The sequence below is a fragment of the Opisthocomus hoazin genome, chromosome 2 (genome assembly GCF_030867145.1).
Source record: "Opisthocomus hoazin isolate bOpiHoa1 chromosome 2, bOpiHoa1.hap1, whole genome shotgun sequence".
Classification (NCBI taxonomy): domain Eukaryota; kingdom Metazoa; phylum Chordata; class Aves; order Opisthocomiformes; family Opisthocomidae; genus Opisthocomus; species Opisthocomus hoazin.
The window spans coordinates 56,906,425-56,928,674 of record NC_134415.1 but is presented as its reverse complement, the minus strand read 5'-3'; the positions used below and the strand labels follow the sequence as shown (position 1 = coordinate 56,928,674).

General features: G+C 41.2%; 1 protein-coding gene across 7 annotated transcripts in view; it reads right to left on the bottom strand.

Annotated features, from left to right (window-relative positions):
• STXBP5 (syntaxin binding protein 5) overlaps window positions 1–22,250 on the bottom strand; it is a 119,530-nt gene that overhangs the window by 23,746 nt on the left and 73,534 nt on the right. For 3 of the 7 annotated variants that reach the window (XM_075413742.1, XM_075413744.1, XM_075413746.1), the window contains exons 16-19: window positions 21,978–22,156; window positions 13,853–13,978; window positions 13,316–13,467; window positions 5,410–5,475 (exon numbers count right to left, since the gene is read on the bottom strand). In XM_075413742.1, coding sequence (XP_075269857.1) covers window positions 5,410–5,475; window positions 13,316–13,467; window positions 13,853–13,978; window positions 21,978–22,156 — 523 coding nt within the window. Of the gene's footprint in view, window positions 1–1,651; window positions 1,700–1,790; window positions 1,851–5,409; window positions 5,476–13,315; window positions 13,468–13,852; window positions 13,979–21,977; window positions 22,157–22,250 lie in introns of all 7 variants that reach the window. The other 4 variants (XM_075413743.1, XM_075413745.1, XM_075413747.1 and 1 more) reach the window with 2 other exon arrangements.

Genomic DNA, 22,250 nt, shown 5'->3' with positions numbered 1-22,250 from the left:
ACTACACATCAAATGTATTGTCTCAACTATGTGTTTAACTTACACCCTGAAGAATGTATTACTTATAAATGAATGTGTTGCTCTTTTAGCTGTGAAAAACATTCACAATAGTTTCAGTTGAAAGGCTTCAAGCTGAAACAGACGTCAATAGTTCTACAAAATTGTCATTAGCATGTTTTATTAATACAGTAACATTACCCTCTGAAAAGGTGAAAAAATAATGAAGTCATACTCAAACACAATGAATTTTTTGCACAAGACAGGTTGTCTTAAGTTCAGAAGAGACTGCTTTGGGTCAAAATGGAAACATTACCTCATCAACAGGCATTGATATAACACACACAAGATCAAGTGTTATTTTTCTCATTAGAAGAACTGAACATAAGATCCTAGTTAGCCTGAACTTCCTTTAGGAGAACCTATTAATCAATACTCATGTACATGATGCTCAAATTTTTTTTTAATTGACATAATATATTATGAATTGACATAATATACTATTGACAGCCATCTGTTTTCTTGAATTATATTTAGGCTTCCATAGCTCATCTTCCCTAATATTTCTGTTATCACTGCAAGGGGGGCTCAACGTAGTAGTGAGCAAAGGGCATATTCTCACTCTTCCTCATTCTGTATCTCAGATTCCAAAGATGACTTCATCATACTCATATTTATCTCACTGAATTTTGAATGATTCTTCTTCTCAACGACTGAATTACAAAGAAAGGGATTAATGGTTTAGTATAGAAGTTAAATTGCTGGACAGCAAATCAAAGGATGACTACAGGAAAGGAAATTTCTTTCTCCCTAGTCTTAACCTATGGTTCAACCCCACCTATGAAACAGTAGTTTAGCAAACAGTTTTACTATATAAGGTAGTTTCAACCTTTTGATCTCACTAGAGAGATAAAATGAAATCCTCCTACAATGACATACTAATGTACTAAACAAAAACAAAATGAACTATCAACAGAGTGATTCTGAACTCAAAATAACCACATTCCAGTTAAGGAAGAAGAGTGCCTTTCCCAAAATTAAATCACCCAGCCTCTTGCTTTCATTTAATGACCCAGTTGTCAGAAGCAGACTTAATTTCCATTCCAGTCATAAAAGGGTTCAATCTACCTGCACACAACATACTCCAAGGCAATTCTGTCACCAAATTGTTAAGACACAAGTCTGGAATGACCAAGTCCTCTTCCAGACAGTTAAATGAAAACATGATGTTACCTCTAACTTGACCATAGTCATATGGAACTCTGACCATATGGCTATGAATGCAACACAAAGATGCTAAATCAGCCACATGTTCTCAAAGAGAGTGCACCTTTGCAAAAGTAGTGGAATAATGTTGTGACTTGCATAGACTGAACTCTTCGTATGGATTAGAATTTCACTCATCCAGAAAACAGAGAAGTGCAATTGTAGTCAGATAATTTAAACCACCAATATCTTTGATTTTTCAAAAAAATTATCGTGCCCAGTGTATTTAGTACAGAAGCAGCCCACAGAATTACCAATTAGCATAAAGAATGAAAAATTAATAACAATGCATTGAAATTTGAATTTTATTTTATTTTTGCTGCTGGGTTAGTGTTGCATAAAGCAAGGCACTGGATTAGGAACAGAGCAGAATTTTTCTAGTTCCTACCTATGTCATTGGCTACCATCTTGGAAAACTTTCTGCTTTTGGTCTTCACTGTAAATAATATTTTAATAAAAAAGATCAATCTAAGTGTCAAAAGATGAACTAAAAAAAAAAAAGACTATAAAAAAGAAAAATACTGTACCCTTTTCTATAAAATTATTCAATTTTTGATCATCATCAGAATTGTTTGGTGAACCAGAACCTATGAGTGAAGACAGAATGAAATGGATATACAAACACATATCTTAAACTCAAAGCTTGTATTAATACATTGGTTTTGTGTCAAAGGAAGATGTAAAGATGTATTAAAATATCAAATAGTGATACTGGTATTCTCCGTAGCTGTATTAGATACTATAAAGTCCAAATTATTTTGGTATGACATAGATTCTGCCATTTTGAGATTAACCACAAAAATTACAATGCAAGGTACAATGTTGCATAGTGCAGCAAGTTTATTGGTAGAAATATTTCCCTCACTGAATGGAACATTTACATTGAATAACTAGATTGCTGTCCTAATCATGGTTCCAGACACAAAGATTAGCTTAAATTATGATTTACAGAACACTGCTGTAACAATAAACTCAAGTTTTGAAAATCTGCTTTTTTTCCAGTGCAGTAAGCCACTGTTGGCCCTCAGTTCTTCAGCTGTTCTGTAGACAACTCTGAGCCAATGCTGCCACTTGGGATTTTTCTGAATCCCTAATACTGAAGAAACAGTAGCTGCTATAAGGCCACAACGTGAGGCTTACCATTCTCATGAAACATAGTTCAACTAAAAAATGCAAATCTCATTGGATTTTATATTGTGAAAGTGGAAAATAAGAATAGAATACAAACATTTTGACACTCGTGAACACAAAAACTTGACAGCTTACAATGGTATACAATGTATTATGGGTCAGATAAATGCACCCAGAGCCTAAATTTATTACTGTTTAACTTCTGTAGAAAAAGCAGGAGACAATTATATTTCTCTTGCATTTTCACAGTATTTCTATAGTTCTGTGTTATTAAAACTGTAGGATATTCTCCTAACTTGTACAGGCAGATAGTCCCTTTCACAGTCCTTTCAACTGTACAACCACCCACTGGAAGAAGTTTAATAGAAGTCAGCTTCCACTTCTTTTCACCTGGGCACAGAAAGGTGGAAGATTTAGATCACTTGAGCAAATGCAGACTTCTGCCCAAACAGCGGCCGGTCTGTTTTACAGAACATATAGTAACAGTCAAAGCCAGTAACGCACTTCACTCCATTGCCAATCTCATCCTCAATCTTAAAGCTAGTAACAAGCAAACATAATGTGCTGGTGTATTTTCCTCTTAGCCTCTAGACTGGAAAAAATTCATTTAAATCTGGCCTCTGTCCTGCATCTCAAGCTCACCAACACTGTGCAGCTGACTTCTCCAAAATGTCCTCATCTCTCTGGAAACAGAATGCCATTTTCAAGCTTCTTTCTAGTCCTGTGCTCCTGCCCAGAAAAGATGTAAAACTTCAACAAAACCTAAGGAACTGCAGCTCTTCACTCAAACATCACTAATTGATTTCCATATCAGGGAGGTGCCTCCCTCTGCATACCTTTCGCAAAGGAAAACTGCAGAAGCCTGCCAGGAACCTTATCTCATTCACTGAGAGCTGGGAGGAGAGGACAGAACTGAGCGAAGCAAGGCACAGTCCAACCTTGCTACTTCAAGATTCTGTTTTACAATGGAATGCAACAGTGGCTTTTCCCCCCCTCCATCTTTTGTCCACTCACTATTTTGGGTAATTTTGACTTTTTTCTCTTTAGTATTGTGCGTGTACCTAAGACATTATATACTCTTTTCCCAGAACACTCAGTTCTCCAAACTTCTAGATTTTATTCTTACATGAATTAACTTCAAAATAATCGTCTCAGATAGTCAACTCATAAATTGGAGATGGATTTCTACCTCTGCAGGATTAGCTAATTCTGTTTCCTTTCAAGACACTTGAATCCATCTATTCCAGAGTTGCCTCCTTTTTTGATCCTCTTAAAGAAATATCCAAACTGCATTAGTTTTTAACCAACTTCAGCTAACACAACTCAGTCATGAGGGAGGGAGGTAAACAGAGAGGGAGGGAAAGCAAATTGTTAAATTTAGGATTTGTCCATATAAACCTTGATTTTCATTTTTGGGCTTGCTTTCATTGCACTATTAGTGGAAACGGTGAATTGAGTTTTATTCCAACTCCAAATTATGAAACAAACACTAATTCAAATTAAATAGTGCTTTAGGTTTTAGCAGTACCAGTTGGAAGTGGTTTGGGCTGACATTTGAATGATGCTGGAGCAAGGGGAAAAAAAGGATACAGATTAAGGGTTACAACTCATCAGCTGTTCATTGTACATATTTTACAGCAGTCTGTCAGAAACTAGACTTAGTCTGGACTTTTTAAATGGGTCAGATTCAACTACCTTAGTAAGAATGATAATTCTCCTTAATCTCGACAGAGGAAGTGACTTACTGCAACTGCAGCACTGCACTGCAAGTTGTTTACAGATGTTGATATTTAGAAACGAAATGGGAAAGATGCACTTTATTCTAAACACCACAAAAAATGCTTACATTAAAAATTGTTCTAAAGATGACAACTTCAGCATGCCAATACTTAGCATTACACAGGTTTGTCATGATATCACATCTTCAGGTAAGACTTTTTAATTAAAGTTTTCAGTCAAATTTTGCTTTAATTATAAATAAATCTACTCTAAGAAAGGGTTAAAGAAAGGGACATTGATCTAGATGAGAGTTTTGCACAATTTCAAATTAACGTCAAAAGATAGCAGTTGTGAAATCAGAAATTAAAATTTACATTAAAATTTCTACTAGAGCTACAAACAAGATATTTTGTTTTATTACACTTTCAATGTGGCTTTGAAAGGTACAGGCTACAAAAGGAATCTATCGTTAGATTCCTATACTGATTACCATTTTGTACTACACTGCAAAGAGTGCACATACTGCTATAGGTACTTCAGTAAACCTGCAGTTTTGTTCTTTAAATTTGAGTACAGCTTCGAATGAAATGGATAAAGTGACATATTTTTAAAGTTCTCAGAGTAAGAGCGAAGACAAGCAACAAATTTTTAGCTACTACATGAAATACTCCTCTTGAATACTATATATTGACATACATTATTAAGTATTTACACAGCTACAGCCTCAACTAGCCAATATTAAACAAAATACTAAGTAGTATTACATATTGCTGAAGCTTTCATTTAAAATATTCATGTAAAGTAGTAGCAACTAAAAAAAAGGGGGGGGGAGCTTTAAGCAGGTAACTGCTACTTTGTAAGGATGCCAGTTCCTGAAGACGTCTGATTCCAAAGAAAAAAGTAATTTACCACTTATGAGGAAGCAGAAGCAAACTAGCTCTTTTTACAGCAATAATCTTTCTGATTTGAGGACTCAAACACAATCACATGAACCTTTACAGGAATTTGTGCATCTCTCACCAATGTTTCAAAATTCCGTTGTGCAGTATGTTCCCTGAAGCGTAAATATTTCAGAATATATCTCTCTTCACTCGTCTTTATGACATCTTCCTATTGCTTCTCTTAAATCAGTCTTATTTTAAAAATGCAGCTGCGCAATACAGCAAAATTTATGACAGTTCAAACAGTTTGCGAGAAGACAATAGGTTTTATATAATTCCTTAACTAGCAAAGGTTGACTTAAAGTATGCCATCTTCTGGGCAAATAAGCGGAAGATCAGAGAAAGTTATGATTACCTGAAGTGGGGGATTTGCAGCGGTCTTCTGGCACCACTGTACCTTCATTGATATCACAAAGACCTGCTGGAATATAAAAACAGTGTATGGTAAATACAGCTGCTATTTTATCCTTCCTTCCATTGAAGTCAGGAACTTCATTTCTTATTAGCTATAAACCAGCCAATTGTGATAGCAATCGTTATAGATGACTTTTTAAAATTAATTTGGACATAGCCCACAGTAACTGAAGTGTCATTTACTTCTTCCTACTAAAGTTTTTTTTTTTTTACAAAATATACCTCACAAAATTTCAGTGAAACCCACCACATTTTCAGCAAGACAGACTTATCAGAACAGTTGTTTACATGTTATAAATATACATTAGGTACAAATATAATTTGTTTTGAAAAAATGAGTGATGTTAAAGATATAATTGCAAAAGTAAGTCAGATGAAAGACGATCTTGAAGATTACAACCACATGTGCATATGACATGTGAAATTACAGTGCCTTTGTTCAAATTACCTTCTTACTGTTGCAGTGATACGCTTTTTATTTGTTGTTGCATTGCCAAGTTTGTTTTCCAGCAAAACTCCTTATGTCACTTACAGAATTTAGGTTCTAGGGTGCTTATGAAAGCGTTCTTCTTTGTACAGAGGAATTCCACTAAATTCTTACATCATTAAATCTGATCATTTGAATAACTGCAATATGTTAATATTTAAAAGCTCATTCTTTCCATTCCAGTGAAAGAAATAAAGCACAGTTCACACTTAGATGCTAAAGATGGAAGTTGCCTCAGAAGAGTCCTAAATATTATTCCATAGCACTAACTAGAAGCAGACAAGGAAGTTTTCTGTTTTCTTGTTTGACGAGAAATTGCTGTCAAGGCTGCCCATGATTAAGAAAATTGAATTTTATTGATATTTTAAGGCTAGTAATGCATTTTTAGGTTTACATAGTAAAGTTTTCCTTCAGAAATTTCATGATGTAATACTAATGCAAAGCAGCATATAATACTGAACAGTAACAGTTAAGAAATACTTGTTAAAATGAAAGTTTTTTTGCATGCACACAAATATTTCAAATAGCCAAAAAGCTTGAAAGGTGTAAGGGCAATGGCTAAGGCAACAAGGGCTTGCACATGCAAAGCCTGTCTGTAGAGCTGTATACTACACATTCACTAGTTCACCTGTACATGATCTGTTAACAGATGACAAAATAAAAATGGGACAGCACTACTCTTCTATCAAAACTTTAGTGTCCAAATACTAAAACAGAAGTTAACCATTTAAAGGAAAAATGTTTCCCTGAAATATCATATCAATGTGGAACACATTAAAAGCATGTTGCATTCACACAGAGTTTCATTTATACAAAATAGTCTTTTTTAAGATTACTAAGAACATGCACAGCTTGAACCTCAAAACTCAATGACTAGGATTGATGAGAAATTGTCAAATGACATTCAGACTTGGTTATGCCTACACTTAACAACAGTCCAAGAACTGATTTCAGTTCTCAAATGTATGGTAAAATGCCAGAAGGAAGCTATACCTTTCTACTAGACAGCAGACAGATTAATAAATTGCTTTTTTCTACCAGTAAATCAGTAAGCACTATGGGATAATCATCGTATATATTCTGTAACAAAGTACGATTTGATCTCTGAAAGCACCAGAGTTTCAAACGTGTGGGAGTCTAAATGTTTTGTACTAGACAGGGTTGTGTAAAAAGACTTTTTCAAAAATCCAGGTGCTGCTCTCCCAACAAGCAACACAAGTTTTAGATAGTAGCCGTTCTAAGTGGACAAACCTGTACGATGCTTTTAGAAATAGTTATGTTTCTAGATCTTGCTTCTTCGGAAGCCAAACTGAACAAATCCAAACATGCAGTTCAGGAACTTAATTTCCTCTTTCCCATAATTTTAATTCTTTATCTTCCTATGAAGAGTTTAACTTCTCACACTAGTTTACCTATGAAGATTCCTTCATTGACAGGAATAGTCTTTAGCCAAGAACGAAGTCACACACCCGCATGCTTGATTTCTTTGTAAGAAGTCTTGGGGCTACTATTTGATTAAATAAACATCTTAATGAATAACTCTGATCAATTGATCCAACAGAACACCCCCAAAACATTCTCTCATCATAAATCCATGCACTATTTTTGTGTATTAGGTAAGATTGATCCCACTAAAGAGTAAATGTGCATTATGACAATCATTATGGCACATAAACCTTGGAAATCTAAGCACAGCCATCACTGCTATTATTTAACAGAGAGAAGCAGGGATGGGAATAAATAGTAATTTTACTTATGATGTATTGGTAATTAAACTAAGCAAAGAATAACAACAACGATCTAAGTCTGTGAACTATGAGGGTCTGTCCATGACCAATGAGAAGAAGAAACTGGTGTAACCATTGTTACTGCTGTTCATCTTGATACCCCAGGTACCCTGATAGAAGCAGCATGCGCACTGGCAGTAAGTCTGCTCTCCTGGAAAAATTCCCTGGTTTCAGGCTTACAGGATATGTGTAAATTGCTATGGATTACACAAGCAAATTGATCCAAGAGTTTCCTGCAAAGACTACAACCTGCTGGAACACGAATACGTGAAAAAGTGACCTTCTCATGAGGTTTTAGCTTATCTCTGAACTCTAATAGCAAAAATTTGACCCCCCCACCCCAAATGCATTAAAAAAAAATCAAATAATGTCATTAAAGACAGATTACCATGCTGCATTAAAAACTCCCTAGAATTACAGTTAATTTGAACTAATGTATAAAGTAAGATTCACAAGACATTTGTCAGTTTTTCACATAAGCTTTTCGCAAATATATCTCTGAATAGGCAGTAACTTGACTGGAAATCAGCCTAGTCAAAAATTACAAGTGGAACTAGCTTGATATGAAGAGATAAAAGTTATAATTGAAAATAATTAACCTTAAAAACAGAGTCCAACAATCCCCAAACCCAACAATCAAACTTTCTGATTCAGTTCTGGACTTGGCTTAGCCACAGCTGAAGTTGGTCTGGTTTCAATTCAAATAGTTCATGTCCACATCCAGTTCAAGGAGAAAGGGGACTTGGAAAACAATTAGAACAAGCAACCCTTGAAGGGTTTTAGGCACATATTTTCTTCAGGTTTGACTCAACCCCACTTCCGAATCCCTTGTAAATTACATTCAAAAAAGGCTTTTTGGTATACAATAAAAATAAAAAGTCACATGCATGCAAGATCTGCTTCTATTTTGTCAGAATCCTAAACTGCTCTAGCAGACCTAAGAAATACTAATGTACAAAAAGTTGTATGACATTGTACTAGTTGAGAAGTCACGTAAAAGCCTTCTAACTCCCACCATTTGTAAGATGCAAAACAGTTAAGACTGGTGTCCTATGTGAACTTAATTATGTAACTAAGCAAGGAAAAATAACAGCTGTCCATAAATTCTGGTGTTTAGTCATAAAATTACAAGTTGTTTGATAATTTGGTACCAATATTGACTTTCTTAATGGCTCCTGTCCTATTTAGCAAACAGTATATCAAGCAAAGGTCTCCAAGCAGTGTAAGCCTCCACTGTGTACAGAGTTTTCATCACACTATAAAGCTTTTACTTACCCATTTTATGTCTTTTGGCGCATGGCCAAAGTTGGTTCCACCCGCACTCCCCCCCCCCCCCCCACTGTGATCTGAAGGCAAAGGCTGACTTTGTTTTTATCCTTGACAAGCACCTGATGACACTGTCTAGCAGGCCTTCACAAAACATGTATACTGCATGCTTCACAAACTATAAATTACCACCCAAAACATGTGAGTAATATACCTGGTATGAATCACTGATAAATTCCAAAACACGATCCCAACTGGGAGCTTGTATCTGTTGAGCTAGCCTGAAATGACAGTTTACAGTCTAGCTAGTGTAGAGAGCCTTTTCTCTAAATAGATGCTGCTTTAAGACGGGAATCTGAATTTCTTTTCTGAGTAGAAAAAATAAGATGACAGAAACATACATCATATTCTTGCAACACAAGTGAAGGGAAAATCTCACATTTCCATTCATATCTTAGAAGATACGTAACTCTTACTATATGAACTTTTTTTAAAAAGTCATTTTAATTTTTCAGTTGGTTGTCTCAGGACATGTCATTTACTGAATTATAATTATGTAAGCAGATACTGATAATCTTTTAAAGAGACATTTTATGCTGGAACATATAGAATAGCAGGGTTCTTAATGAGGAAAGACCAATTCTTGCTGCCTTTTTTGGGCAAAACCTATGGAAATAGTTAAATAACAGAGAATGATGTTTTCCCACAATTAATTAAAATTACACAGCAATAATGCTTTATTATGTAAGATAGTGAAGTCTGGGCAACACAAATATTGGAAGAACTACTATTAATGAGAAATATTAAATAACTCTAGAGAAATTAATTAATTTCAGTTTTTAAAAAGACTGTAGCTCCAACTAACCAGAATATTCACAGGATGGTGGAGGGAAAGACATTAACTATATGGTTAAGAAATAAACTCTTTCAGACAAAACCTGTTTTAACCTATTCCTAAATTAAATAATCCAGGTAAATTCAGCTTTACTATTGTTTGCTTCAGAAACAGATTTTGGGACTTCTGCCCATATCTTGTTTCCCTTCACAACAATAAATCACTAGCAGATGCTGGTTTTCAGTTCTGTATTATCTTAAGGTGGAGGCATTTCTTTTCTGCCTAGCTCCCTTTCTTCCTTGGCAGCAGAGGATGGAAGACTATACAGAAAGCAGTACTTGGCTATTGAGCCTACCCTCTCTGAAACGTATTTCTTTTGTCTTGTTGGGGAAAAAAAAAAGTAGCAGAACTAACAGACTTGGATCACAATCTCAAGTCTATTTGTTTATTGTTGGGTTTTTTTGGGTTGTTGTTCCACCCCCCCCCCCCCAACTCCAGGTCTTTCTTCCCTTAGTTTAGTTTTATTCTGCTCTCCTCCATTAAAAAATGGGGTGACATTACCTACTTCTGCCTAAGGGCTGGAGAAACTGGCATCCTAGGGAAAGGAACAACATTATTATTGCATCAAGAAGAGTGTGGCTGCATCAAGAAGAGTGTGGCCAGCAGGACAAGGGAGGTTCTCCTTCCCCTCTACACTGCCCTGGTGAGGCCTCATCTGGAGTACTGTGTCCAGTTCTGGGCTCCCCAGTTCAAGAAGGATGAAGAGCTACTGGAGAGAGTCCAGCGGAGGGCTACAAGGATGGTGAGGGGACTGGAGCATCTCCACTACGAGGAGAGGTTGAGGGAACTGGGCTTGTTCAGCCTGAAGAAGAGAAGGCTGCGAGGGGACCTTATAAATGCCTACAAATATCTGAAGGGTGGGTGTCAGGAGGATGGGGCCAAGCTCTTTTCAGTGGTGCCCAGTGACAGGACAAGGGGTAATGGGCACAAACTGAGGCACAGGAAGTTCCGTCTGAACATGAGGAGGAACTTCTTCTCTCTGAGGGTGACGGAGCACTGGAACAGGCTGCCCAGGGAGGTTGTGGAGTCTCCTTCTCTGGAGATATTCAAGACCCGCCTGGACAAGGTCCTGTGCAGCCTGCTGTAGGTGACCCTGCTTCGGCGGGGGGGTTGGACTAGATGACCCACAGAGGTCCCTTCCAACCCCTACTATTCTGTGATTCTGTGATTCTGTGATTATGCTTTTGAAAATCAGCTTTATGTTCACCACATTCTTGGGTGCTGTGAATGATGGGATAAGTCAGAGAAGCCCTCAGGGAAATCATGATTCTCATGATCTACCTCCCTCACATAGGCACCCAAACCTCAAAACTGCTTGGAAACCCCACAAGGCTGTGCAATACACAAACACCTCCACTCTTAATCCCTATGACAACAGATCTGTAGAAGTAAATTTTCATTTGTAACCAATTACTGTCTCTTACAATGTTAAATATTATTAATAATAATGTAACACTAGAGTCCTGAAGCTTCTTCTGCCGGAAAGGGGACCAAGCAAGAGAAGCTTCTAGCCTCAGATCTCAAAACAACACTCAGTTTGGTGAGTAAGATTTTTGGGTCTGTAGACATCGGTAGCTTCTGAGACAGGATCTCCTTTTGATTTTGACATTTATTTAAAACCACAAAAGACAGACTACTATGGCTGCTTTTTTTCCTTCAAGTTTCTTTTAAAGATACCATGAACAAGAAATACAATAAATGTGTGATGGATTAAAATCAGTTTGTAAAACAATTACTTAAAATGGCCTAACAAAAAAATTTATGGTGAATGAGAAAGTTAAAAAAAATCAAATTCAGATGTTCAAAAATTTTTTTGCCATGAGATGACTTACTTATATAAGAGGTGCGAAGCTTTTTCACAGACTCTGAATATAAGTTAGAAAGGCCGCACATGCAAGAAGCCACAGTCAGCATACCTTTATGAAGCAATGAGAAAAGGAAAGACGGAGACACTAACAGTACATTTGAGACAGAAAAGCCAGCAGAACAACTTGTATCACTAGGTTTATAAAATGCTCTTGCCATGCAGATCGTTAGTATTAAAATGCAAGATGAAAAAATATGATTTCATGTAACTGTTCTATTCATGAGCAAAAAGGACTTCATTTATGAATACCTTTGAGACACAGTTGTAACTCAGTTACGCAGATCCAATACATTAAAATAACAAAGGCCAAGAAAACAAAGCAAGTAATGTTTAACATTCCAAAAGGCAGTTTATAATCTAAATGCACAGAGCAGAATTTAAGCCCTTTGAAACCAAGAGGAATTAACACAGTCAACCAGCAGTTATCTCTTTCTCTTAAGTAATTTTATTGGAGTTTATAATTATTAGGAGGAAATATTTTATCTGACAGGATACCAACTGTACACGTTTTGCTCTACATTCATGATTTTTAGACCAGTTTCCTCAGTCAAAACAAGCTGACTGGTACTAACTGGATCTTTCTCAAACTAATGATTTACTAAAAATACATCTTAGAGCATCCATTTCAATTTGAATGTGACCTCAAGAACTTACCTGGACTTTATTCTGGATCTCTTAAAATAAAGCAACAAACACTAGAGCACGAAGAAGTTTTTTTGAACAAATTATTTCCTATCGAAAAGTAATCATTTGGGCAGCAGTGACGTTCTTTCATCTTTAGCAGTTTTCCAAATCAACTTAAAAGTAACCACTACATAGCAAGGAGGAGAAAATCATTAAAAAATATTCTTTTACCTTTCGGCAGTAAAAAGCTCAGGCATTTTGACTAAAAACTCACTTTCCTCCTCAGCTGCAAAGAAATGCCTCTCTTCAGTATCTTTTTCGAAGACCTTTCTTAAAAAAGGTTTTATCAGTTTGTATTTGCAAGTTTATTTGGTTCATTTAAATCAAAGGCTTCTTCTCAAGCATAACATAACAGTATAGATAACATGCTTTAGCTGATGTTATCATGGATATTTCTAGTTAAAGTTTAAAATAGGAGGCCAAAGATCCCAGCAGAAACATGGGCTGCCTGCAAACATTAATGGGTTTATATAAGCATGTGATAGGTACTAGGTTTATCAGAAATATCAGGATAATTCTACTTCTTCATACTGTGTTATTAAATTAAAACCTTATAAACTGCATAAATCCATTGTACATTTATACCGATGCCTATTCACACAGATAACATTTTCCCCATCTGTTTCTTCTTAAACATACATTACATGGAAAAATGAGTGATGATATCAAGCATCAGTAGATTCCACTGAGCAACAGTTTTGAAGGAAACAAGCCTGCAATAGTGACATTAGGGACAGATAAAGAAGAAAGCATGAAACCACAATGCAGAAAGTATGCCTGTATTCAAAGAATATATACCAATAGCCCAGATAACCAACCATGCCTTTCTTCTGAACTTAAAACAAGTTCCTGGTTACTCACCTCCAGATGGTTGCCGAGTTTTTCGGGGAGATCGTGGCTCCCTGCGATAAGGATCATTGGAGCCATACAGTTCAATAGTGCCTAGATTCAAGAGCACTGTCTTCTGAAGGTAATCAACCATGGCAATACCATTACAGTTTCCAAAAACTACTCTGGAAAAGGAGAAGTGGAAGCAAAGAGAGTGCTAATCAAATATTGGTAAAGTTTCACATTGGTGTTTGTTGCTGTTCAGCATTTTAAGACTTGATAATTTTTACGCATTATCCTAAATTAGACATTGATAAATTACTATTTTATAATGCAGTATTGTTTAATTGTTCTCTTGTAAAAACCCATGACTGAGTAGAGTGAGCACCGTCATTGTACTTGCCAACCTGTCTGACAGAGCCTTGTTTCTGATGTTATCAGCAGCACAGGAGACTGACTGCCTCTCGTGTTGCTGTGCAGCTTATGTGAACACACACAAACTGAATTTTTAATAGATAATTTTAAACCACTTTAAGAGAATAACAGAAAAAATGTGTAGAATACACTTACAGGCCATACGCTGAGTTGACTGCTAAGCTGGTTATCTGTTGAGGAGGTTCTCCACTCACCCACACTAACTGGATAACTAGCTCAATTTGGTAGCCTGGAGACTGCTTGAGAGGAGAATTTTTAACTCTGGAAAGTAAACAAAACATGTTACCTCTTTTTATGACTCTCCATAGTGTCCTCCTTTTCCTTATGGGCTCAGAATTCATTAAACTCTAAATCAAAGTGGACTTAAGAAAGTTCAGAAAAAAAAAACCCAAACCAATGCAAACACAAAATCAACCAGAAAAAAAACCACATTGGAACTTGTCCTTGACTTCATTAAGGGCCCTTTTGATTCATTGCCTGGTTGAAAAATTAACTGAGCAACGATCACAAATACCTCATTTCTCCCCTCTTCAGAGCAAGGCATAAAAGCGTTTGCATGCTGTATTGACTTGAATGGATAAAGGCGTTCAGTGTCTAAAAGGAAAGTGTTACCAATTCTTTTCAGAGTTCCCTAAAGAACTCTGATTTAGAGAATGGAAGGGAATGAGGGGTGTATGAGGAAGAACCGTACTGAAAAGGGAAATGGAAGCACAATGTATTGAGACAAATGCAAAAAGCTGATGATATGGTAGAAAAAAATGAAAGCAAGGTAAATTATGATAATGGTAGACCAGTTGTATTGCATGAACCTGAGAATGGGGGAATGGAAGCTCCTAGAAAGACTTTGTTTGCATGCTGACGAACAATCTTACGAATGTCCTGCAGAAAGATTAGGTCTCTCTCATCTTATAAGGTGAAAAAATGTTACACAGAACATAAGCTCCTCCAGTTCCTGAATTCCTCTTATTTCACCCATTCATTCTTGTCCTGGGTTCGGCCAGGACAGGGTTAATTTTCACCAGAATCCAGGAAGGGGCACAGCTGGGCGGGCTGACCCAACCTGGCCAAACAGAGCCGGGTATTCCATACCATGTGCCATCATACTGGGTTCCGGTGGGGGGAAGCGGGGCAGCAGGAACTCACTCATGGCTTGGGAGCGCACAGTGGCGGCGGTGCGGGAGAGCGGCTCTGTGGGTCATGCGGCTTGTGTTGTGTTTTCCCCTTATCTGTATCGTTGTTGTTCCTGTTCCCTTTGTTTGATGTTCTGTTAAACTGCCCTTATCCTGACCCACCAGTTTCTGCCTGTTTCTTTACATTCTCCTCCGCACCCCGGCAGGGGGAGGGGCGGCCGCATGGCGCTTTTGTTGCTGGCCACGACCAATCCAGAACATGAAATTTGGCGCCCAAGCATGGGGCGGGGATAACGGCAGGGCTGAGCAGTGTGTGTTAAAACAGCTTTCTTAGATTTTGTTAAATTTTGTTATAAGCACTTATTGTGTTAGTTAAATAGTTGCCAGTAAAAAATGTTGCTGACTTTGATCAGATGGCTGTGGTTTTTGAATACGTACTTGGTGTATGCGTTCACTGTCATGCTGTTCATCATCACTCGGAAAAGGATCAGGATGATGATTTTGCTCTATAGTACGATATCGACTTATGCCATGATAACATCACTGTGCATGAAATTAGGCTTGTATTTGCTTGCAGCACTGCAGTCATTTCCGTACCTCGGATCCTATGTCTTAGAATTTGTTAATAATCAAACCCAATCTGTGGGGAAAACTGAAGGGGATACCTTCCCCTACTGTTTCACCCCCCCTCTCTCCTTCAGGCTGGTCCTAATGGCTTTTGAGAATTTGAGTACCCATGGGATGCTCAGGACAGTGGGTTTCTATTGTTCTGCCTCCTGAATGGGTTGCAGATTTTGTTTAGGGTTAAACAAGCAGTTAAGAACATCATGCAGAGACCTGCCCTGGGGCTGGATAGCTGTGAGTGGCTGGGTGCGTGGGACAGCATGAGCAAGTACCTAGGGCAGTGGGCACCCCTTTGAAACTCACCCCTGAACAAGTGCAGAATCCAGACAAACTAGTAAAATATCTGCAAAAAAGCGTGCTGCCACCCTGGGAACTCCAGAGACACAAATCACAGCAACGTGTTGGGGTCTGGCCCACGCCTACCGAGCCCTGTTCAACCTGATTCAGTGCCCTAAAGGGGAAGGGGGGGGAAACGAAGTGGCAGGCACTGGCGCTGCCCCCCCAGCCGGCCCTGCAGCCCCTCCAGCCCAGAAGGCAGTCACAGCCCCCCCGACCAGCACCGCCGCTGCCACAGCTGCAGGGCCTGCCTCGGTTTCCCCGGCGGGCACGACAGCTGCTCCAGCCCCAGCTCCAGCCGCAGGCATCGCGGCTGAGCCCAATGACCAACCTGTGCCGGTAGCAGTCGCCCCCGTAAAACTAAAGAAAGACGCAAAGAGAGCAGATCGCTCCGGGAGGGATGACAATGAGCCAGGGTCAGCGCGGGAGATAGAGACAGAGATCATCACCCGGTCCCTGTCCCTGGGTGAGCTGCGAGACATGCAGAAAGATTTCAGCCACCACCCAGGCGAGCACATTGCCACCTGGCTGCTGCGGTGCTGGGATAACGGGGCCAGCAGCTTGGAGTTAGAGGGCAAGGAAGCCAAGCAGCTGGGATCCCTGGCCAGGGATGGGGGCATTGACAAGGCCATTGGGAAAAAGGAACAAGTCCTCAGCCTCTGGAGGAGACTTCTGTCAGGCGTGAGGGAGAGGCACCCCTTCAGTGACGATTTTGTATGCTATCCTGGCAAGTGGACCAATATGGAAAGGGGTATTCAGTACTTGAGGGAATTAGCTGTGCGGGAGCTGGTTTACTGTGACACAGACGATAAGCAGGTACCCACAGACCCAGATGAACTCCAGTGCTCACAATCCACGTGGAGGAAGTTTGTGCGGAGCGCACCCTCCTCACATGCTAACTCACTGGCAGTTGTAAACTGGAAAGGTAAAGAGGCACCAACAGTGGATGAGGTGGCTGCCCGACTCCGGCAATATGAGCAAAGTCTCTCTTCCTCCCTTGTCTCACCTGTGGAGAAACTGGCCCGGGAGGTGCGGCAAATGAAAGAGAGTAGGTCCTACTCCCCACCTGTATGGGCCAGTGTCTCAGCTATTAGGGGCAAGCGTTTCTCTGCTCAGGAGAGGGAATACAGAGGCTACACACCACGGGGCACCCTGTGGTTCTACCTGCGTGACCACGGAGAGGACATGAGGAAGTGCGATGGAAAACCCGCCTCAAGTCTAGAGGCACGAGTGCGTGAGTTGCGAGGTAAAACAATCACCAAAGGGGATTCTGTTAGGAAAAATGCCGCTCCAGTTTCCAGCAGCCAGCTCTCCAGACCAGGCAGACAGTTTGATTTTGATTCCGATTCTCTGGAGGGGACCTCCAAGTCATTTTTACAGCAGGTGAGCAGCACATTCTCTGACCAGGATTAGAGGGGCCCTGCCTCCAGCCAGGTGGAGGAAAGGGACAACCGCGTTTATTGGACGGTGTGGATTCGGTGGCCTGGCACGTCAGATCCACAAGAGTATAAAGCTCTAGTGGACACTGGTGCACAGTGTACTTTAATGCCATCAGAGTTCAAAAGGTCAGAGTCCATTTGCACTTCTGGAGTGACAGGGGGCACTGAGTGTACTGGAGGCTGAAGTGAGCCTCACTGGGCAGGAGTGGCAGAAGCACCCCATTGTAACTGGCCTTGAGGCTCCCTGCATCCTTGGGATAGACTATCTTGAGAGAGTATTTCAAGGACCCAAAGGGCTATCGGTGGGCTTTTGGCATAGCTGCTCTGGAGACGGAAGAAATTAAACAGCTGTCCATTTTGCCTGGTCTCTCGGAGGATCCTTCTGTTGTGGGGTTGCTGAGGGTTGAAGAACAACAGGTGCCAATCGCGACCACAACGGTGCACCGGCGACAGTATCGTACCAGCCGAGACTCCCTTCTCCCCATTCATCAGCTGATCTGCCAGCTGGAGAGTCAAGCAGTGATCAGCAAAACTCGCTCACCCTTTAATAGTCCCCTATGGCCAGTGAGAAAATCTACTGGAGAGTGGAGACCGACAATAGACTACCGTGGCCTGAATGAAGTCACACCACCGCTGAGTGCTGCCGTGCCAGACATGCTAGAACTTCAATATCAGCTGGAGTCAAAGGCAGCCAAGTGGTACGCTACAACTGACATCGCTAATGCATTCTTCTCCATCCCTTTGGCAGCAGAGTGCGGGCCACAGTTTGCTTTCACCTGGAGGGGCATCCAGTACACCTGGAATCAACTGCCCCAGGGGTGGAAGCACAGTCCCACCATTTGCCATGGACTAATCCAGACTGCACTGGAAAAGGGTGAAGCTCCAGAACATCTGCAATACATCGATGACATCATTGTATGGGGTGACACAGCGGAGGAAGTTTTTGAGAAAGGGGAGAAAATAGTTCAGATCCTTCTGAAAGCCGGTTTTGCCATTAAGCGAAGTAAAGTCAAGGGACCTGCGCAAGAGATCCAGTTTTTGGGGATAAAATGGCAGGATGGGCGCCGTCAAATCCCAATGGACGTCATCAACAAAATAGCAGCTATGTCTCCACCAACCAGCAAAAAGGAAGCACAGGCCTTCTTAGGTGTTGTGGGTTTTTCGAGGATGCACATCCCAAATTACAGCCAGATTGTAAGTCCTCTGTTCCACGTGACCCGGAAGAAGAATGATTTTGAATGGGGCCCTGAGCAACGACAGGCATTTGAACAGATTAAACGGTAGATAGTTCATGCCGTAGCCCTTGGTCCAGTCCGGTCAGGGCAAGATGTTAAAAATGTGCTCTACACCGCAGCTGGGGAGAATGGCCCAACCTGGAGTCTCTGGCAGAAAGCACCAGGGGAGACTCGAGGTCGACCCCTGGGGTTTTGGAGCCGGGGATACAAAGGATCCGAGGCCTGCTATACTCCCACTGAGAAAGAGATTCTGGCAGCATATGAAGGTGTTCGAGTTGCTTCAGAAGTGGTCGGCACTGAAGCACAGCTCCTCCTAGCACCACGATTGCCCGTCCTGGGTTGGATGTTCAAAGAGAGAGTCGCCTCTACGCATCATGCTACCGATGCTACCTGGAGTAAGTGGGTCGTGCTGATCACCCAGCGCGCTCGAATGGGAAACCCCAGTCGCCCAGGAATTCTGGAGGTAATCATGGACTGGCCAGAAGGCAAAGATTTTGGAGCATCGCCAGAGGAGAAGGTGACACGTGCTGAAGAGGCCCCACTGTATAACCAGCTGCCAGAAGATGAGAAACAGTATGCCCTGTTCACGGATGGGTCCTGTCGCATTGTGGGGAAGCAGCGGAGGTGGAAGGCTGCTGTATGGAGCCCTACACGACAAGTCACGGAAACGGCCGAGGGAGATGGTGAGTCAAGCCAGTTTGCAGAGATGAAAGCCATCCAGCTGGCTTTAGACATTGCCAGTCGAGAGAAGTGGCCAGTGCTCTATCTTTACACCGACTCTTGGATGGTGGCCAATGCCTTGTGGGGGTGGCTGCAGCAATGGAAGAAGAACAACTGGCAGCGCAGAGGCAAACCTATCTGGGCGGCCCCATTGTGGCAAGATATTGCTGCCCGCCTGGAGCAGTTGGCTGTAAAAGTCCGTCACGTGGACGCCCACATCCCTAAGAGTCAGGCCACTGAGGAACATCAAAACAACCACCAGGTAGGCCAGGCTGCTAAGATTGAAGTGGCTCAGGTGGATCTGGACTGGCAACATAAGGGTGAACTGTTTATAGCTCGGTGGGCCCATGACACCTTGGGCCACCAAGGAAGAGACGCGACATACCGATGGGCTCGTGACCAAGGGGTGGACTTCACCATGGACACCATCGCACAGGTTATCCATGAATGTGAGACATGCGCTGCAATCAAGCAAGCCAAGCGGGTAAAGCCTCAGTGGTATGGAGGACGATGGCTAAAATATGAATATGGGGAGGCTTGCCGATTGACTACATCACACTGCCACAAACCCGCCAAAGCAAGCGCTGTGTGCTCACAATGGTGGAGGCCACCACTGGATGGCTGGAAAGCTACCCTGTGCCCCATGCCACTGCCCAGAATACCATCCTGGGCCTTGAAAAACAAGTCCTGTGGCAACATGGCACCCCCGAAAGAATTGAGTCGGACAACGGGACTCACTTTCACAACAGCCTCATAGACACCAGGGCCAAAGAACACGGTATCGAGTGGGTGTATCACATCCCCTACCATGCACCAGCCTCTGGAAAGATCGAGCGGTACAATGGACTGCTAAAAACCACTTTGAGGGCAATGGGGGGTGGGACTTTCAAAAATTGGGATACCCATTTAGCAAAGGCCACCTGGTTGGTTAACTCCAGGGGATCCACCAACCGGGCTGGTCCTGCCCAGTCAAAACCTCAGCGCCCCGTAGAAGGGGATAAAGTCCCTGTAGGGCACATGCGGAACATGTTAGGGAAGACGGTTTGGGTTAATCCTGCGTGGGGCAAAGGCAAGCACGTCCGCGGGATTGCTTTTGCTCAAGGACCTGGGTGTACCTGGTGGGTAATGCGGAAGGATGGGGAAGTCCGATGTGTACCTCATGGGGATTTGATTTTGGGTGAGAATAGTCCATAAATAAATTGTATAAAGTTAATTGTTAAATAACCCTGTCACTGTGTTATCACTGTTATAATTGTCATATGTTATAGCAGTAGTAGCATAGTAAGAATCGTTCAGATTGAAGAAGGATAGACTTTTTGATGAAACCTAGCAGCGCACAGCGATGATGGGACTGGACCTGGTTTTCAACAACTGGCATCCAGCAACTTCATCAGGATCAACATCTCCAACCTGCAAAATGTGGGCACGGGCCGCACCAGATACATCAGCCATGAGCTCCGGATGCAGCAAGTGACCACCCATCACCACACATCACCTCTCCTGTCACAGAAGACCATTACAACAGATGGAGTCCGAAGTCATGGATTAAATGAACTCAATGGACACTTTAGAGTGATGATCCATAGACTAAGGGAATGATATCTGGAGACAGGAGAAGTGGTGGTGATCAACTGGACAACGGGGGACCTGGGCATGACGTAGATGGTATGGAATAAGGGGTGGATAATGTCCTGGGTTTGGCCAGGACAGGGTTAATTTTCACCAGAATCCAGGAAGGGGCACAGCCGGGGGGTGGGGGCTGACCCCACCTGGCCAAACAGAGCCCGGTAATCCATACCATGTGCCATCATGCTGGGTTCCGGTGGGGTGGAGCGGGGCGGCGGGAACTCACTCATGGCTCGGGAGCGCGCAGCGGCGGCCATGCGGTAGAGCTGCTCTGTGGGTCATGCGGTTTGTGTTGTGTTTTCCCATTATCTGTATCGTTGTTGCTCCTGTTCCCTTTGTTTGCTGTTCTGTTAAACTGCCCTTATCCCGACACACCAGTTTCTGCCTGTTTCTTTCCATTCTCCTCTGTATCCCGGCGGGGGGAGGGGCGGCTGCGTGGCGCTTTTGTTACCGGCCGCAGCCAAACCATAACAATTCTCATTAACGCATATTTTGGTTTGCCAATATTTTACAGAAATTTGGAATTTTCCATTCCATCCTTTCTTTAGGAAGACATTTCTGCAACTCAGTGCAACCAATAAGACACGGAAACTCCCACCAGAGACATTAAGCCCCGAATTAGTTATTTTCTGGATGGATGCACTGAAAGAATTAAAATGCAAGCTGGGACCTTAAAACTTCACAAAACAAGAAGTACATACATATCTTAATTTTATATCTGAAAATGTAGTTCATTGTACATTCTGTAAGGAAAAGGTGATTGTCCAGAGGCCTCATAATGCACTCTTGCAGCAGAGTGAAAAAGAGTGTCTTCCTTTAACTTTCATTTCTCAAATACGTAAGAGTTCACACAGAATAGCCTTACGGAAAAAACTCCAAATTTAAGAAATATGAAAATTGGTCAAAGACCTACACTGCAAACATTATGAGGCATCAGGTGTAATGAAGATTCATGGGAATAGGACATTTATTTAAGACTGCAATATTAATTTCTTAAAACAGCACTCAACTTACAGATATTTGGAAAACATTGCTCTAAGAAATAAAATATTTTCACTAACAACAGCATTTCTGTAGTAATATTGAAGTACATATATTCTCATCACATTCTTGCAGTTTCACACTCAAAAGTGTAACAGAATACACTTACTTTAAACATGGGACGTTATCACGAAGTCCATCAGATGAACTGCTACTAGTAGATGGATGAGACTGGGGAACAATGGATTGAGGATTGGAACCTGTGCCTGGAGTTGGTAAAGGTGGCAGCTGCTCACCATCTGGAGATTCAACATCATTTATTTCATATAACAGACGTACTTCCAGCATCTATTAAAGCAAAAAAAACCACAACAGTAAACTCTGCCTTTCAAAAAACTATATATGAAGTAGTTTAATAAACAGTGCAACCTACACACACGTA